General features: G+C 36.0%; 1 protein-coding gene across 7 annotated transcripts in view; it reads right to left on the reverse strand.

Moving 5' to 3' along the window:
- Window positions 1-20,468, reverse strand: part of MRE11 (MRE11 homolog, double strand break repair nuclease) — a 78,926-nt gene that overhangs the window by 51,744 nt on the left and 6,714 nt on the right. For all 7 annotated transcript variants that reach the window (XM_063671360.1, XM_063671359.1, XM_063671361.1 and 4 more), the window contains 7 exons: window positions 19,216-19,376; window positions 12,987-13,074; window positions 12,041-12,182; window positions 9,571-9,685; window positions 4,853-5,038; window positions 3,753-3,924; window positions 1,077-1,157 (listed from right to left, as the gene is read on the reverse strand). In XM_063671360.1, coding sequence (XP_063527430.1) covers window positions 1,077-1,157; window positions 3,753-3,924; window positions 4,853-5,038; window positions 9,571-9,685; window positions 12,041-12,182; window positions 12,987-13,074; window positions 19,216-19,376 — 945 coding nt within the window. The remainder of the gene's footprint in view (window positions 1-1,076; window positions 1,158-3,752; window positions 3,925-4,852; window positions 5,039-9,570; window positions 9,686-12,040; window positions 12,183-12,986; window positions 13,075-19,215; window positions 19,377-20,468) is intronic.

The following is a 20,468-nucleotide window of genomic DNA, read 5'->3' on the forward strand; positions in this document are numbered from 1 at the left end:
GAGATTTTTGTTAAAATACAGTGGGTTCTGATGCAGGGTCTGAGACTCTGCATTTTTAAAAATTTCCCAGGTGACAACAACACTGCTGGTTTAAAGACTACACTCCTCAGTACCAGGCCTCAGGGGACTCCTGGAGATACGAACAACAAGGAAGTCTACGCAAAGATTTCGAAGTCATCACTCTATTGGTGGTCATTAAAGCTGTATGCCTACACTAAAAAGCGGGCTAACTATGAGACGGGATGGATACAAATAACTCAGGGAATGCCCAAGAGTAACTCAGCAAGATGAAACACGATCTATTGGATTTAACAATTAAGGGTCATCTTTTCCACTGGATATGGTGAAGTCAGAGCCTTGGTTATAGTGAACTGAAGAAGAGAAAGTTAGATGAGAGATATAGGTTATATACGTTTAGGGGCTTTGAAAGAGAGTAAGCAACATGGGGTAGGAGTTAGGAAAAGGGAAAAGCATAGTGGTAAAGAAGAGGTCTGTTGTTGTTTCTTTGTTTATAACACGATAGAAAGGATAAGCAGATTTATAGGCACAGGAAACAATCCTAATAATAACCAAAACAAATAAACTGTACATAGATTAGAAGGATGTGTTACAGGAAAAAAAATAAGAAGAAAAGAGGAAGCAGAAGAAGGTAAGTGAAATCAGGAGCACTGGAGAGAAGGTAGGGGCTGCAATCTTGATGGTAGGGCCTTAGTGAAGTGACATGGGAGCAGACTAAAGGGAGATAAGAGCACATCCCACATGCCCAAGAAACTGCGAGAAGGCCAAAGTGCCTAGAATGAAGTGAGTAGAGGAGGTAGTTAAAGATGAAGTCAGAGAGCTCAGCCAATCTATTAAATATAACAACAAATTATTTAGAAAATGAGAAAAATAAGTTACCAAACCTATCACTTAAACTGTGATTAACTCAAATCCTTATATCTTTGTTTTTGCCTCCAATGGTGAATGCTCTTATTACTATGAGCACTCTCCTCACTAATTTTCAAAGAAACCATGTAAACTGTACATTACTATGCTTTGAAAATTAATAACATTCCATCTGTATAAATAGGACTTACTCGCAGTCGTACAAGAGGCTTCTCTGGCTGGCGAGAATTACCCAGACGTTCCCGTTCAGCATTTTCAAGCATTTCTTCAATCTCAAAATTTTTAAAAAGATTAAAAAACAAAGTAGTAAACTGAGTTTAACTTGGCTGAATAGCAGCTTATTACCACAGGAATTTTCCTGAACTACATAATCATCTTTATTTCCTAGGTCATTTATGACACCTTTTCAAATATACCTTCTTGTAATGCTCCTTTAATACTATTCCTTAATGTTTTCCTTTCATGAAAGTTCTTTATAATTTTTCAATCTCTAAAGTAATTCTTTTAGAATAAAATTTAAAATATTACTACTCATGTTTCAATTTTCTATTCATGTTTCAATAAGGCTTTCCTCAGCTTACCAACTTAAAACCAAGTAAGTCTAGTTTTTGCAGTGATATGATCTACAGGAGACTCACCAGAAGATTTAGGGATCTATAAGCAAGGACTTTGGATTATTTATCTTGGAAGAGTTCAAGGTAAAAGAAAATAAGACTGATGTTTTCAAATATCTGGAGTTGTCTCATACTCTGAGAGGACAAGATTATAACATCTTAGACTTGAAAGAGATCTGAAGACAAAAGCACTTGTTCTATATTGTTCTTCAGGGGAAAACCAAGTTACAAGGAGACAGCATTAGATTCTTTTCATAAATGGCTGTGTACACAGTGATTAGATATCTTCAGATGACCAACTTCATAGCTGAACAATTCTAGTTCTTAGAAAGTTCTTGTGTTGGAACAAAAACTGCCTTCTTATAACTTGGTTCTGATCTCAAGAACAATACAGAACAAGTGTTTTTGTCCTCAGATTTCTTTCACATCTAAGATGTTATAATCTTGTCCTTTAAACTGTCTGTAACAATGAAGTCCAACAGAACTTTCTGCAATAATTTTTTATATGTGCATATTCAATATGGTTGCCAAAACCATATGTGGATATAGAGTACTTGAAATGTGGCTAGTACAAGTGAGAAACTGAATTTTAAATTTAAATGTAATTAATTATATGTGAACAGCCACATGTGCTAGTGACTACCATATCAGACAGCACAGAGAAAATCTATAAGAACATGATCTCCTAGGTCAGTTATTTCAATCCAACAAGCATTTATAGAGCATCTTTTTGCCAGGTACTAGGTCAAGTGCTGAGACAGAAAAGTAAGATATGGGTCCTGTCCTCAAAGAGTTCAGAAGAGACTCACATGCTTATAAATAATAATACAACTTAACTAAGTACAACAATAGAAATGTACATAAAATACAGAGATAACAGAAAGTTATGTGCACACCTGGTGTTTAAAATGAACCTCTATTACTTCTGTGTCACCAGCATCTACTTTCCTCTCTGGATTCATATCACCAAAGCCCACAGGATTTAGGTGAAGTTCATACAGTGGACCTCAACCAGACGTGATTTTGCTTCTCTAAGGACATTTGGCAAGGTCTGTAAACATTTTTGATGGTCACGACCAGTTAGAAGGGGTACTACTGGCATCTAGTGGGTACAAACCAGGGAGAACACTGCTAAACATCCCAGAGTGCACAGAACTGCCTCCCACAACAAAGAATTATTAGTACAAAATGTCAACTAAGCCAAGGTTGAAAAACCCAGGGCTGACTTCAGGGAATGGCACATGACTCAGGCCTGGATCAATCAATGCAAAAGCAATTAATGCATTTTCTATCTCTTTGGCTTGAGAGCTTGGATTTAGGGATGCCAGAATCTTAACCTACATTTGAGTTTCTAGAGTCAATCATCTTGAAACAAGCGTATACTTTTGGTTACGTGAGCTACACATTGCTTAAAAAGCTGTGACACTTAATGAGTCACCTTATCTAAGGTTCAGTTCCTCTAAACTATAGATGGTAGAAACTACTCACATATAGCATTGTTGGCTAGATTAAATGCTGTCAACAGTGCACATCACATACAGTAAGTCAGTAAGTATCACTGGTCATAATTATTATCATTGTCACTATATTACATGATTTTTCATGAAAATAAAACATAGTAGGACAGCTGACACAGAGTAAGAACTGAGTGTCAGCAAGTGATGCTAATTAAGCTGTCAACCCACATATTATTAAATGCATTAATCCACCCAACCTTAGTAGTGGCTGAAATTTTCTAGAGATTTAGTGGTGGCAATGGGCATAGAGAGGGAGGTTTAGGACTTACGTTGCAGCAATAGGGTGGATAGCAAACACATTTTTCACATTTCATTTGGGGTAGCTTTCAGGGTGAAAGGGATGCCTAATACAGATTATTAGAAGCTAAGGCTTTTCCCACACACAATAGTCTCTCATTCCTCAATCAAAGTCGCTGCCTGCTTTCATAAATAAAATGAACAAATCAGCAAATCAGGATTAAAAAGGAGAAAAGATTATGTATTATGATTTTGAAAAGGAAGAAAGAAACTAGGAGAGAGATTTAATTTTTTTTAACATCCAGTATTCCTTCTCTCAATGACTTAAAAAAAAGTCTTCGACACAATTAAACACATTCACTGAAGAACAGTGTCTTTACAGGCTTCATGAGAATGTAATCAACTTAAAGGCTTCCCTCTACTCTATTAAATTACTTAATTGAAGGTGAATAATTCTTCAACTAAAGTAGATCTCATTGACTTTATCAAAAAGAATTACCTTCTCCAAACAGAAGCTTTGTATGGCTTGGGTTACTTTGGGATTATCTGGGTTAAAAATGTCTGGATGATTAGCCAGAGCAATATCCTCCATGAAAAACTGTCGCACTGTGTGAAGAGGAATTTTCTGCATATTCATCTTCCTCCCTTTAATACGCAGCAAACCAACATGTCTGAAATGGAGAGAAATGAACACCGAGTCACAGTGTAAATTTCCTCAGAAAGATGGGCACATGAAAGCTTTCATATTTCTTAGTTTCTACAAAATGTTTCTTTATAAAATCATACTCTTAAAAATAAATGTTTCTGCTAATTTAACCTTAATGTTATCATCACAGGAAAAGATGGTAGACATTTTCCTTCCCCAGAGTAAAATCAATCATCCATTATTATTCCTGTCTGATCAGTCTTATAAGGAGACAGACATCATAAGTATAATAAAATGTTATCAGGACTACGATGGTAGCATATGTAGACTATAGTATTATATCTATATACCTATGTATATGTACATACATGTACACATATAGACAAAATGATTTTGCAATGGACTCATGAAGAAAAAAAACCAACGAACATAGATTCTACTGCCATATTCTTTAACCCTATTATAACAATCAGAACTCAAGTGATTCAAAGGATAAAGCACATGATAAAAATTGAGTTTAATCACTGTTAACTACTTCTTACAATCACATCATTCCCCCAAAAATGTTTTAAAAATGAGATATACTATATTGCACTTATAATCAGAAAATTTTCAATTAAATGGTTTTAGGAGAATTTTTTATAAATGAACTTTGTGAAATTAGTAATCATCAACCTAAAGCATCTAACTTGAAATATAATAAAAATGTGCATCTTGAATTTGCCTAATAAGCAGCAAAATAACACCAATTGGATGCTCTATTTTTGAAAATGGCTTAAAATCTGGAAAAACAATAAGACTACATAGAATGATCAATTTTCAAAAATAAAGCTATCATATAAATTACAATACTGCCAGTTAGCGGTAACCTTAACATAGGCCTTAAACCTATGAAATGATTAGTTATTATAGCAAGATTTCTTAAAAATTGGCTCAAAATATATAACACTCACTTCTTTACAGCTTCTCCTGGGGAAAGAGAAGTAACCACTGAGCTTCCAGGTTGTGAGATATAAAACAGCTGTTGTTCATTTTTTGTTGGAGCTATTTTACACTCATGTTCATGGCCCCAGATAACAAGATCAATGAAGTCATCCAAAAATTGTTCTGGAATGAAGTTAGTACTTCCATGTTTACTCCTGTATCAAGATTTTGAAAAATATAAATTCGGTGATTAGAAAAATTTCATTATTATTGAAGTCTATACAGATCTTTCTTTGTCCATTCACTAAAGATTTTATTGCATCCTTCCACGTACCAGAAAGTGTGCACAGGATTGGGAATGTAAAGATTATCAATACTAATTCCGGACCTTGAGAGCTTTACAAACTTATAGGACACGGATAAGTGGAAACCCTAAAAGAGAAAGCAGTCAATTCTGTATTTGGAGGAAGATAATGAAAGGTTTTACATAGGAAGGATTTCTCCTTTGGTCAATCAGAAAAGCATGAATTCTATCGATAGTAGAAATCTATAAATCAGTCTAACCATACACTAGAGAAAACACACAGAAAATGAAAGTAAGTTAAGTATAAATATGTCCAGTAATTTCTTAACATTATCTTTTTACTAATAAATATAATGGGAGTAAAAACGTCAATTTCACATAAGTGCTAAGAGTTTTCAATATCAAATATTAAATAAATAAGTGATTTGAAAACTATGGTCTTATACCTATATCAGTTATTATTTAAAGATACATGAAATGCAAGGTGAGAGAAGACAAGAAGGAATAGTTTTCCCTAATATTAACTTACATCATTGGAGATTCAAGTAAAAGTGTTCACATACTTTAACCGAGCATTCATTTAATCCAAACCAATATTCTTCCATTCACCCAACAAATACTGTCACCCAAACACTGTCTACTTTATGTCAGATGTCCCAGGCTTCTTCTAGATACAGAAGACACAGCAGTGAACAAAGTCCTTGTTCCAGTGTGGGAAACAAGCAATGCAGGTTGAGTCCCTAATCTGAAAATCCAAAATCCAAAATATTTTAAGTGCCAACATGGCACCACAAGTGGTAAATTCCACACATAAATACTTAACACAAACTTTGTTTCATGCACAAAATTATTTTAAAACATGTATAAAATTAACTTAAGGCCATGTGTATAAGGTATATATAAAATGTAAACAAATTTCATGTTTAGACTTGGGTTCCATCCCCAACATATGTGCAAATATTCCAAAATCCGAAAAATCCAAAATCAAACACTTCTGGTCCCAAGCATTTCAGATAAGGGATACTCAATCTCTAATACAATATGTATATGCGTGTGTGTATGTATGCACATGTATAACTTGTCAGTTAGTGATAGGTGCTGTGAAGAAAAATATAGGGAAAAGTGACATAGAAGTGGCATACTCCTCTCTACATACACAGGGTAGTCAGGAAAGACCTCTCTGACTAGCATCAAATGAGCAGAGAACTGAGATGAACCATCAGTACACAGAGAGAGAAAGTCCTAAGCAATAGAAGAGCAGATGGTGCTAAAGTGGGAATGTGTTCAGTGAATTCAAGGAACAGCCAGGAGAACAGAAGGGCTAAGCAGAATAAATGCAGGGAAGGCAGAATATACAGGCTTGTGTATCCAGGAATGTTTTTATGTAAAAAACATACATCTAAGGTATGAGATTATCACAACTACTAAAGAAAAGCAGAATAATTCCCAAATACAACATGATGCCATTGTGCCTTCATTGAGTGCTGGTTCTTTCCTGGAAGAAAAAGGGAGGATGATGCTGGTAGGCTGACTGTAGTTTGTGACCTAGAAGTGATCACAATATCCTTGTTGAAAGACATTGCATGACCAAGTCATCTGCAGATTCAGATTCTTTCTTCTTTGAAACAAGAGAAAAAAACACTTGGTGCAGAGAAACAAATGGGAAATAAGGCAAAATGCAGAAGGCTCAAGATTCTCACCCAATCTGTGAAAACCTTCATTTTAAATATGAAAGCAGAAGTATCTTAAGAATGCACAGGGTGACAAATGAATCTAACAGCATTACCAAAGAATCACATAACCACAGTGAAGGGGGTGGGGAGAAAAGGAGCTAAGTAAGTTTGAAAAATTATGTTTCAACTAGATACAGAAAGGCTAAAGACTAAAATAACTTACATAAACATTGTAACCTAGTTGGGAAAGTTGTTTTGCACAGGGGTATGAGTTAGCAATTTTGAAATTACTTTATAATTTCAAATTATACCAGGATTGGAAATATAATTAAACCAGGATTGAAAAAATAAGTAAATATATATATTTATAATATGATCCAGGCTTCTGTTAGACAAAGAAGTCACAAGTAAGGAAAGGGAGAAGACAAAAATGGACCTTGTAGGGCTGGATTAGAATCAGTCTGAACTTAACATTGGTTTTTTAAGCACATATATAGACATGTATGTATGCATGGGTTACTATATACACATATATCTATTTCCATAACTGTTCATTCAGAGTGCTGAGCAAGCCCTGGTAGCAGTAAGCACACCTACTACCCATTTGTGGATTTCTGAATACCACTCTCCAATAAAAAGAATCAGAGCACCTTGGAGAAATGGTTGATTCCAGGGCTAGGTAGGAAAATATCAGGTTGGTGCAAAAGTAATTGTGATTTTTGCCATTACAAGAGCCAAGAGCCTAGAGCATCTTGAGGTGCCAAAAAGCTAAGGTCATGACCCCAAAACAGGTGGGGAGACATTGAAAGGACACAGAAGCCAACATAAAAGAGAATGCAATGGTCAAAGCTGCAACTAGCTGAGGAACAGTAGCAACTAAAAAACTGATAGTACCGGATCTTCAAGTCCATAATGACATAAATAAATAAGTAAATAGAGAAGAAGGGACAAATTTTCCTTACAGAAGAATTCCATTAATAAATATAGAAAGAATGAAGGAAATCAAAATTTACAATTAAAATACCAAAGTATTAATTACTGGAAATAAGATCACCCATGGATGCTAAAATTAGCAAGTAAAAGTTTAAGGTGAAACAGGATATTTGCATAGTCTCAAAGTATTTTCCCAAAAATATTTATTAATTGAAAAGTAGAAAATGGGAACCTTACAGCAGAGAAACCTGTTATACATTCCCTTAATCAAATGATGAGGGGTGCAATGAGAAAAATCAACATCATATGGTGACTACCCATTCCCCTTACCAATGCTGCCATTCTACCTTTCATTCGGCTTAAATTCTTAGAATTACTTATGAGTTTTCCTTTTAACTCATCATCCCTACTTTGGCATAGTACAAAAAAGTGGTAAACCTGGGAAGCTCTATGGAAGAGAAGGAACAAATCCCAGTGGTGCAGTTATATGAAGACCACACATATCTAAACTCTGGCCTGCTCCTCCTTTGAAACTCACAGTTTATTCAAGAACTCACACATAAGGTAACACAAGTCAGCCTCTTAAACCCTTTCTTTTACCGAGTATTTAACATAAGTCTGCATTCACTGAATGCATAGAGTAGTCTGCATTCAATAAATGTGTTCAATAAATATAGCTGGCCCTCTGTATTGGCAGATTCGTGGATTCAACCAACTAAAGATCGAAATATTCAGGAAAAAAACAATAAAAAATAAATAACAACGAAAAATATAAATTTTTAAAGCAATACAGTATAACAACTATTTAAACAGCATTTACATTGTATCAGGTATTACAAGTAATCTAGAGATGATTTAAAGTACACAGGAGGATATATGTAGGTTATATGCAAATGCTATACCATTTTATTCAAGGCATTTCAGCATCCCAGGATTTTAGGTCCTGGACCCAACATCCCCCATGGATACCAAGGGACAACTGTAATAAATTATATAATCAGGCCCCAAATCCTTTGGGTTCTTCCCCGACAACTTCTCAGGTGTGTCCCTCCCATTTCTGTTTCATTGCCATCACTGTCACCACCTCACATTTTTACTGCAATGATCAGATAATAAATCTTGCTTCTTCAAGTCTGTCTTCTTTTCAATCAATCCTATACCCTGCCAACAGATTAAATTTCTTAAAACTACTAACAAAAGAAAGGTAATCTAGCTATATTTGTATATTCTGGAAGAACACTTGCATATATGCAGCAGGAAACATGTCTAAGAATGTTCATAACAGCAAGGTTTATAAAAGCAAAAAACTCCTGTTCACTGACAGGAGGCAAAGCATAACTGTACACATCAGTAAAAATAAATTACATTTCTAAGCATCAAAATGGATGAATCTCAGTAATGTAATGCTGAACATAAGTTGGCTGTAAAATATATAGCATAATATGAGTATACATGTGATTAAACAGCAAAGAAAAGCAACAAAATAATTAATTCAAAATTAATAATGCTTCCCTTTGGGATAGGAGGAAGCAGGTGGGATCAGGGAAAAGGAATGGGATAAAGGAATGGATAATCCAACAAAAAGATTCTACCTTTTTGTTGAAATGAGGAGTATTCATGTGTATGCCTTATCCATATGTTACAAATATTCTTGTAGGTATTAATATATACCAAAAACAATTCCAAAATGAAATCACACAAAGCAAATCTATGTTTTGTCTGATCTTGCAATGACAACCTTGAAAGATTAAGGGCATTTCACTGAAATAGGTAAGCTCAGAAACAGATTTGGGAAACCTCAGCACTTGGCTCAAACTTTTTCAGAGAAAAGTTTTACCTGTTCTGATGAATCACAAATAAGTTAAACCAAGAGTTCTCATCTTCCTTTGGTCTCAACATTGTTACTTTTTTATTGACAAACATTCGATAGAGCCTTTCATCTGGAATGGATCCTGAAATGGACATTACATTATTTTTAAATTGTTTTCTTACTTTGGCTTAAAAAATGAACCTATTTTGCTTCTAAATTATGTCCTTCTCAAAGTATTTCACTTTACTGTTGGGAGATGTATTTGAATTCTGGAATAATTTATAAGTGGGTATGTTCCAGGTTATTTTTTTATCTTTCTTTTTTTAACTGAGACAGAGTCTTGCTATGTTGTCCAGGCTGGTCTCAAACTCCTGGGCTCAAGCAATCCTCTCGCCTCAGCTTCCCAAAGTGCTGGGATTACAAGCATAAGCCAACATGCCTAGCTGTTTCAGGGTTTTGTTTTTTTTTTCTTTTCTTTTCTTTTCTAAACCGAGTCTCGCTCCATTGCCCAGGCTGGAGTGCAGTGGTGTGATCTCAGCTCACTGTAACCTTCGCCTCCTGGGTTCAAGGGATTCTTGTGCCTTAGCCTCCTGAGTTGCTATGATTACAGCATGCACCACCACGTCTGGCTAATTTTTGCACTTTTAGTAGAGATGGGATTTCACCATGTTGAACAGGCTGGTCTTGAACTCCTGACCTCAAGTGATCTATCTGCCTTGGCTTCCCAAAGTGCTGAAATTACAGGTGTGTGCCACCACGCCTGGCCTGTTCCAGGTTCTTGATAACAGTAGTTAGTTGCATTTGAAAAACATTTTCCATTTCAGGCATATATATGTTCAAAACCAGCAAAATGTAGAATAAAAATGTGAGTTTTCTATGCTAAAATTCTTATTAAAACTTCTAGTAATACTATTTTTCACCATACCTTCGTTATAAATTACATATACTTTTGATCTAATATATACATTATAACATGTGCAGAAATAAATATTAAAAAGGATGATAAAAGTATATTTAAAAACAATATTCTTACATTGTTTTAAATAAAATATATTGTGCTTTTTAAATAATTCAATGACTTTCAAACAATTCTCATACTCCATAGGTTCCCCTTGATCTAGTGAAAGAAACTAACAAAAACAAGTCAACAAAATAGTTACAAATATTAAATATTATAAAAGGAGAGAAAGCCAGGATGCTAAGATGGCAAATTAACACTATGGAATTAAAAGGGTGGACAACACTGCTACTTTATATACGGATTAGAGAGGATCTCAGAAGAAAAGCCAACAGTGTAGAAGTCTAGAAGTTAGAAGTGGCCTAGCTCCCAAGGAGAATGCTACAGGAGTGGCCAATGGAATAAATGGCTGAGGTGGAATGTAGAACATGTAACTGGAGACAAAAAAGTCAAGGCACACAAAGCCCAAGGCATTAGAAGATTAATCTACTTGAGTGTTGAAACACTGAAAACACTGGCAAAATTGAAGGTAGGTAAGTAGGTAAAAAGTCTGAGAGAAAAAGCAATGCAGTTTAGCCAGATGGCAGAAGCTTAAAGGGAACAGGGTGTTTGCAGGCAGAAAAGGAAGCGGTGGGTGGAGCAAGGAGAAGAGTGATCCCTGCTTCTGTCCAAAAGCCCAGGGGTAAGAGAACTGCATGGGACACAGGAACCTCAGGGGCCAGCTGGGCTTCAATGAAGGTTAGAAAGTGGAGGTAACATTCAGAGAAGAGACTGACAATAATGAGGAATCTGATCATTATAAAAAGAGTTCTAGAGTTTATAATGAAGGGCTGGGGGACAGGGAGGGGGTGCAGGGTGGAGACAGAGTCCAGTTAAGGAAGGTATAATAGAACAGGATAAGATAAGAGTTTGGGAGAAAATGGATGACTGGAGAGATGTGCTTCTGGTGGTGACTGAGGCATAACGGAATCTGTCCTTAGTCTGAATGGAGGAGGAAAGGCAATTTTCTGGAGATATCATCCCTAATAACACTGCAGTTGATTAAAACAACTGTTAATAGCTTTTTTTAAGAAAAGTATATTTCACTTCCTGCTCTATCACTTGCAGAATCAGATACAACTTTCCAGTTTTCGCTTTCCTTATCTCTAAAATAGAAATAACGATGATGCTTTTCTACTTGCCAGAAGTATGAAAGCTGGACAAAATTATAAGCTAGTGCTATTGTACAGTGAAGCATTAGACCTTTCAAAGACTTCCAAGATATCAAAGTGCAGTTTTGCTAATTATCCTATAATTCTAACATTCAGGATTCTACACCTGAGTCTAAAAAACACCCAAAATAATAAATAGTAACAAAAAGACATTTTTTCACCAAAAATTTTTACCAAAACCATCCATCATTTTTTATATTCACCAATAAAGAATAATAAGGTTTGCCCCATTTTTTCCAAACAGATACAAACTTATCTCCAAAATTTCACTTCTCAATTGTTTAAAGAATCACACATGGACATAAATAGTAAAATAAAACTGTCTTACCTAAACCATATAGCGCAATCTTTGTGCTTCCTTTTTGAAGCAAAACCGGACTAATGTCTATCTTCTCCACGGACATTGAACGTCCAAAGTGATTTACAAATCCAGCACAACTTAAAATGTCCAAGGCACAAAGTGCATCTGCCTATGCAAAATAATTTCAAAGAATGTTAGTGTGTATGTAAAAGTAAGTATCTGCATGAACATCATATCACCTGTTAAAAGCATACTCCATATACTACTTACAAAAACATAGATGAGGATAGTGTCTTCTCAAAACAAAATTATAATAGTAAAAGTATTTTCTACATTTTTTGTACTACAAATCACCTACAGCAACTGGAATCACATGCCAAATGCAAGGTTAATATCTCATCAAAACTTACGATGTCTTGGCCACAAAAAAATAAAAATCAGCCATGAGATAAATGCTTAGTAATATTAAGCAACCCTCTTAAAGCCTGGGGAAAAAAGACCATAGATAATCAGCGATTCATAATATTAATGACCAGAAAAAATGAAAAAATACTTTGAGTGTAGGATCTCTAGTCTTACCTCCATACCAAACAGGTAATAAGAGAATCTAATTTAGATTTAAAGATGTTCATGAACAATCATTTCCTAAAAGTGATATTTTATAAGATAGTTATAAAAACACTGGCAAACTGTAAAGCACTATACAGACATTAAGTGTTCACTCCTACTCCTGGCTTCTTATTGTTAACATCAGCATTAATGAAATAAAAGCATAGCTCATACACCAATTCTTATTCCAGATTTTTAAAAAATCTAAAAAGCAGTATAAAAGCTTGTATGAATGTGAAAAGTCAACTTGACTTTTTGACTCAATTTGACTACACACTGAGAAAAAGGGAAGGCATGCTTTCCACAGACAAACTAAACTGATCATTTCCAAAATTCCAACAAACTGTAAGAAAACAATAATTACCCCCGTAGGATCGTCATGATTGCCATGAATACTAAACACTGGAATTGAAATGTTGAGGTTGCCATCTTGATAGTTCACCCATGGAAACCTTAAAAAAAAAAAAAAAAGTTACTTAAAATTTCTACAAGGGCAAAAGCTGTTTTCCCTAAGATTCTCCTCCAAAATATTAATGCAATCAAAGGCAAACTGCATAATCTACATTGGCATATGACCACTAGTTTAGAGCTTTAAAAAATAAAATCATAGGCCACAATTCATTTCAATTAGTTTGAAAATATCTCAAAGCACTACATTTTAAAGAACCTCCAACTATAATAAACAGTGCTTGTGGTATATATGAGTAGTATATCTAATTAATGAAAAGTTAATAAGCCTTCAAAATTTTAAAAACTTAGCATATGGTTTTTATTCGTAGTGGGGGGAGGGAAGAAAATCCATATACTTTAGAATCCCAAAGAGGTAAATTAAAACTCCCAGCTCTATCACTTATTACCTGTGCAAATTAAAGTCTCCTGTCAGCCCCTGCCCCCAGCCATCCAGCTCCCCTTCTCAGAGGCAAATAATGTTAGCAATTTCTACTGCATCTTTCAAAAGGATCCTATACCTATACATACAAATAAATAGATTCTTTCTCCTTACATAAATGATAGAAAAATACAGATTTCTGCATCCTGCTTTTATCACTCAACGTATTTTAGAAATCATTCCACATCAGTACATGAAGACCTTTCCTCTGCTCTGTCAGCCACACAGTACTCCATTGCATGGATTACCACAATGCGTTTGAGCAGTTCTCCACCAACGGACATTTAGATTCTTTGCAGTCTTGTTTTACAAACAATGCTGCAGTCAGTAATCCTGTACAAAGTAATCTTGTACAGTGAGTAATCTTGTTGCCCTGATGAGTCGACCTGTAAAGGAATACCTGGAAGGGAATTGTTAGGTCAAAGAGTACATGTATTTGTAATTTGGATAGGTGCTGCCAATTTCCCACCATAGAGATTTACACATAATGCAATGGCAATGCACAAGAGGGACAGTTTCCCCCTACTCACTAACATAGTATGTCATCCAGCTCTTAAATCTATGCTAGTAGTTCTTAACGCTAGCAGCATGTTGGAATTATCTTGGGGATCTTTTAAGAAATGCCAATGCCCATGACACACTTGGAGAGGCTCTAAGTCAGTTGGCCTGGAGAGGGGGCATCCATATTTTTAAAGGTTCTCAGGTAATTGTACTGTGCACTCAGGATTGAGAGTCACAGACCTGTGCCAACCTTACAGGAGAAAAATATTTCAGTATAGCTGTCTTTTTCTTATGAGTAAGATCAAACTTTTAAAAATACGTTTAGGCCGGATGCAGTGGCTCACGTCTGTAATCCCAGCACTTTGGGAGGCCGAGGTGGGCAGATCACCTGAGGTCAGGAGTTCGAGATGAGCCTGGCCAAGATGGTGAAACCCTGTCTCTACTAAAAACACAAAAATTAGCCGGGCATAGTGGCACGTGCCTGTAGTCCCAGCTACTTGGGAGGCTGAGGCAGGACAAGTGCTTGAACCTGGGAGGTGGAGGTTGCAGTAAGCTGAGATCGTGCCACTGCACTCCAACTGGGCGACAAAGCAAGACTCTGTCTGTCTCAAAAAAAAAAGTTTAAATGTCATGTTATTTCCTTTTCTGTGAAGTATGTCCATATTCTTTATTTATTACTAACTCATGAATTTTATTGTCTTGAAAGAACTGCTTATTGAGAAATTCAGCCTTAATTTGCAATTGGTTGCAAATATTCTTCCTGATTGAACTGTGACTTCTGGTGTTGCTTCAGGCAGTTTTTGGCATGCAGAAATTTATTTTTGCAAAGACAAATGTATGAATCATTTATGGCTTCTAGGTCTTGTATCATACTTAGAAGCCTTTCCCACATCTAGATTTTTAAAATATGTGTAACAGTTTCTCCTAGTAGTTTTACTGAATCCATTATTTCCCCTACATTGTGAGAGAGTGACCTTCATCAAATACTAAATTTCTACATGTATTTGAGGCTATTTCTGGAGTTTCTATTCTCTTTCACTTACCTATCTACCAATTCATGAGCCATACCACATTTTCAATTATTGTAGCACTGTTATACTTCAAATCTAATTGGCTACTAACTCCTTAGTAGTCTTCTTTTTCGGGATTTCCCTATCTTTGCCTATTTTCTACATGAATTGTACACTGGAAGATTAAATTATCCAAAATGTAACACAAAGAGGTAATGTTATGGGCAATTTTTTTTAATAGTATGCTATATAAATGATATTCAGAAAGAGAAGGGAAACAATATTTGAAAACATAATGAATAGGAACTTCCCCAAGTTGCTGAAAAACAATATTACATTAAAATATATGATAAAGCCCACGCGGGACAAACAGAATTAAATCCACAGCTAAGTAAGACTGCAACATGTTAAGAACAACGAGAAAATCTTAATAGTTACCCAAGTATTGTCTTTATGCTAGTCACTACTCTAGGCATTTTTCTTATCATCTCAATCTTCTCAACTCTGTAAGATTGGCACATTTCTTTCCCACGTTATGGACAGAACTAAGGTACAGTGGTTAAGTGACTAACATAGTTTTACAACTACTAAATGACAGAACCAGGATTTGAACTCAGACTGTTTTATACCAGAACCCATGCTCTTAATCACCATACTAAACTTTCTAGCAACTCAACTAACAGTAAACTCCGCAACAGCAACAAAAAATAAGAGTTTACCACTCACTGACACTCCATGAAAAAACTACTGAAAATTGTACTTTAGAAAGAAGGAAACTGAATCTACACAAAAGAAATGAAATACAAGAAACGACAGTGAGCAAAGAAATAGGTAAACATGTATATAGGGTGGGGAAACAGTTTTCAAAACAGAATGCAGTTTAAAAATAAGATGAAAGAAAGAAAACACTAAAGTTAAAAAATGTCCTGGCTGGGTATGCTGGCTGACGCCTATAATCTCAGCACTTTGGGAGGCCAAGGCGGGAGGATCACTTGAGGTCACGAGTTCAAGACCAGCCTCACCAACCTGGTGAAACCCCGTCTCTACCAAAAACACATAAAAAAATTAGCTAGGCATGGTGGTGCACACTTGTAGTCCCAGCTATTCAGGAGGCTGAGGCAGGAGAACTGCTTGAACCTGGGAGGTGGAGGTTGCAGTGAGCCAAGATCATGCCTCTGCACTCCAGCTTGGGTGAGAGAGTGAGACTCCTTCTCAAAAATAAAAAATAAAAAATAAAAAATGTTCCAAGTTTTAGATTTCAATAGAAGGAGGGTAGAGACACTGATCACAATTTTGAAAAACAAGGACGAAGTTAAGTATTATACAAATCTTTTAAAACTCAATTATGTATGCAGCCAAACTGTCAATCAAGGGGAAAGTGAACATAAACATTTTCATGTGGACAAAATCTCAAAAAAAAATTTGCCTCCCAATATAAAGTCACACTTTAAAAAATAAATAAGAAATAAATATGCGCTGGGCATGGTGGCTCACAACTGTAATCACAGCACTTTGAGAAGCTAAAGCAGGAGGATTGCTCGGGCCCAGGACCAGATGGGCAGCACAATGAGACCCCATCTCTACCAAAAATAATTTCTTAAAAATTAGCTGGGTGTGGTGGCTGATATGCTTTGGCTCTGTGTCCCCACCCAAATCTCATCTTGTAGCTCCCATAATTCCCACGTGTTGTGGGAGGGGCCTCGTGGGAGATAATTGAATCATGGGGGCGGGCCTTTCCTGTGCTGTTCTGGTGATAGTGAATAAGTCTAAAGAGATCTGATGGTTTTAAAAATGGGAGTTTCCCAGCACAACCTCTCTCTTTGCCTGCCATCATCCATGTAAGACATGACTTGCTCCTCCTGCCTTCAGCCATGATTGTGAGGCCGCCCCAGCCATGTGGAACTGAGAGTCCATTAAACCTCTTTCTTTTGTGAACTGCCCAGTCTCGGGTATGTCTTTATCAGCAGCGTGAAAATGGACTAATACAGTGGCACATGCCTATCGTCCCAGCTACTTGGGAGGCTGAGGCAGGAAGATAGCTTGAACCCAGGAGGTTGAGGCTGCAGTGAGCTATGATCATGCCACTGCACTACAGCCTAGGCAAGAGAGCCAGACCCTGTCTCAAAAGCAAAAATTAAATAAATAAATAAAAATAAATAAATAAATAAACAAACATGAGTATGTCTATTCTTATGGGTTAGTATGTACACATATTTTTTTTAGCTCTGTCCACTGAGAGCCTAGAAGCAAGAATACAATAGTAATGTGCACATGTAACATCCAGATCTTGGTTTCCAAATACCATTCTCCAAAAGGAACCAGGGCTCCTTGAAGAAATGGTTGAGTCTGAAGCCAAGAAAGACAAAGCAAAAAATCAGAAGAAAAGGTGGGATATATCAAAAGGATACAGGAGCCAATCTCAAAAAGAGCCCAATGGCTAAAGCTGGAAAAATTTAAGCCACAAGTAAATTATGATAGTATTAAATTATAACCCAAAGAAAAAAAATGAGTTTCTACTGATATAGACAATTGAATAAACAAATGTGGGACAAGGGACAAATCCTCCTTACAAAAGAATCCCAATTAATACATGTAGAAAGAATATAGGAAATAGAAAATCACAATTAGAATATCACAGTTATAACTGTTGTAGGTAAGATCCACTGATGAATCTAAAATTAATGAACAAATTTAAGGAGGAACAGAAAAGTCGCACAGCCTCAAAATATCTACCCTAAAATATTTATTAATTACTTTGGTGGTTTTAACTTATGTCCATCAGAAGTAGAAACTTAACTCCCCTCCCTTTGAGAGTAAGCTGGACTCAGAGACTCAATTCTAACCAACAGCATATGGAAAGAAAAAATAATCACTTTACAAAGGAGAAACCTGGCAGAGACCAGCTTAACCAAGTGATCAGGGTTAAAATCGCCAGTGATAAATCAGGTTGATGTCATGCACCTCCTGATGTGATGAGACTGAAAGGGTACTTCACTTCTTGAATATTCTCCCCTGAAACCTGTAATTCCAATCTAATCATAGAAAGCAAGAGAAAAACCCAAACTGAGGGACATTCTACAAAATACCTGACCTCTTTATAAGTATCAGGGTCATGAAAGACAAGGAAAGACAGAAAACCTGACACGGGCTGAAGAAATTAAGGAAACTTTTCTACTAAATGCAATGTGAGATCCTGTACAATGTTTAAGACATGATGGGCCGGAAGCGGTAGCTCACTTTTGTAATCCCAGCACTTTGGGAGGCCGAGGCAGGTGGATTACCTGAGGTCTGGAGTTCAAGACCAGCCTGGCTAACATTGCAAAACCCTGTCTCTACTAAAAATACAGAAATTTGCCGGGCGTGGTGATGGGCGCCTGTAATCCCAGCGACTCGCCTGTAATCCCAGCGACTCGCCTGTAATCCCAGCTACTCAGGAGGCTAAGGCAGGCAGAATTGCTTGAACCCAAGAGACAGAGGTCGCAGTGAGCCAAGCTCATGCCACTGTGCTCCAGCCTGGGCAACAGAGCGAGACTCCATCTCAAAAAAAAAAAAAAAGAAAAAACACATGATGATATTTTTATAATATAGGGATTGACAAATATCATAAATAGTCCCAAAGGCACAAATGGAAAAAAAGAAAAACCAATAGATTTAACTACATAAAAATTAAATATTTCTGTCAACAAGAGTCCATAAACAAAGTCAAAAGACAAGCCATTGATTGGGAAAAAATATACGTATCACAAAAGTTTACTAATTAGAATATATAAGTAACTTCTGCAATTCAGGTAGAAAAACAAACAAAAAAAATCTCAATTTTTAAAATAGGCAGAGGACATGAACAGGAGAGGATACCAAAATGTACAATATAAACCTGAGAAGATATTCAGTCCCACCACATTTTTATTTTTTTTTGAGATGGAATCTTGCTCTATCACCTAGGCTGGAGTGCAATGGCACAATCTCGGCTCACTGCAACCTCTGCTTCTGGGGCTCAAGTAATCCTCCTACCTCAGCTTCCCAAGTAGCTGGGTCAGTCCCACTATTAATTAGGAAAATATAAATTAATACGATGATGTACAAAAAATTCAAAGAATGATATTTACTAAGAAAATAGCTTATATGGAAGGCAAAACAGTTGTGTGTTTACCATACCCAAGTAATCATTCACTCAAGTAAATAAATATACTTACTTACTAAAACCAAAGTTGACTGACTGATCACTGAGAATTTCAAACTGGACAGGCCGATCACCCATACAATATTTTCTTAATAACTCGAGGCAGGTATGTAATGTTTTCCTTGAGGGCTTATTTTCATGAAAAAGATCACCACCTAACAAAATAAAATCCACCTGATCAACAGAAAAAGGTGTTAAAATTAGTATGTTTTACAGGTAAAATTTTTGTAAACTACAGATGAAAGACATAAAAAAAAAACTCACAAAAGACACTATTATGTATGGCAACTTAAAAATTTACATTTTATTTATTCAAAGGGACTTTCAATCTGGTAATTAATCTGACTCTAATTTAGCTGACTAAGCTATCTTCAAAAAAGCCATCTTCCAATTACACCAAGTCTCTGATTCAGGCTACACAAGGTGATCATACTTTTTCTATTATTTGAATCAAACATAAACTTAGCAGTTTAACAGAATGTATGGGAAGAGATACCAAATTCAATCCAAATCATTCATTTAATTCATTCAACATTTATTTACAGAATTCCTACAGGTTCTAGAAGCTCAAAAAATAGCAATCTACAAAATAGATTATATCCCTGCCCTCATTAAATACTGACTCTATGCAAGACCCTCTACTGAGTCCTGAGGATACAATGATGAAAAAAATATGATCCCTATTCTAAATATGTTCAAACTCTAATGGAAGAGGCAAACTGTTATACATCTAAACATAAGTCAAACTCTGGGGTGCACTAGAATGGACACGCAAGCAACCAGCAGCAGAGATGACACTACGATGAATTTGAACTCAAGGGAGGACAATTCGCCTGAGGACACAAAGTCTAGAAGGGATGAACTAATATGGCGGCATGTTAGTTGCACTAGGAAAGACAAATGATTGTGAGGAAGAGAATTCTAGGAATAACTTCAGTGAAGGAGGGAAATCATACAGAAAAAGTCTAACAGAGGCTTTCAAGACGTATACGATGCACCTAAAGAAACTTAAGTTCTTAATCACACAAAAGAACACAAGGTATAGATCACTGTGTGTATGGTACTTAGGGTAACTTTAATAAAAATGTGAGGTTTAAGCTAGGCCTTCCAGAATGAACACTATTTGAGTAAAAGGAAGAAAATGATCACAATCAAAGGCATGGAAGAAACAAAACAAAAACAACAGACCAAATGAAAAACATACTGGGGCGAAAAGAATTTGTTGCTTAATGGGTGTCATTTTTGCAAGATGAGAGTAATTCTGGA

This window comes from Pongo pygmaeus, chromosome 9 (genome assembly GCF_028885625.2).
Source record: "Pongo pygmaeus isolate AG05252 chromosome 9, NHGRI_mPonPyg2-v2.0_pri, whole genome shotgun sequence".
Lineage (NCBI taxonomy): Eukaryota > Metazoa > Chordata > Mammalia > Primates > Hominidae > Pongo > Pongo pygmaeus.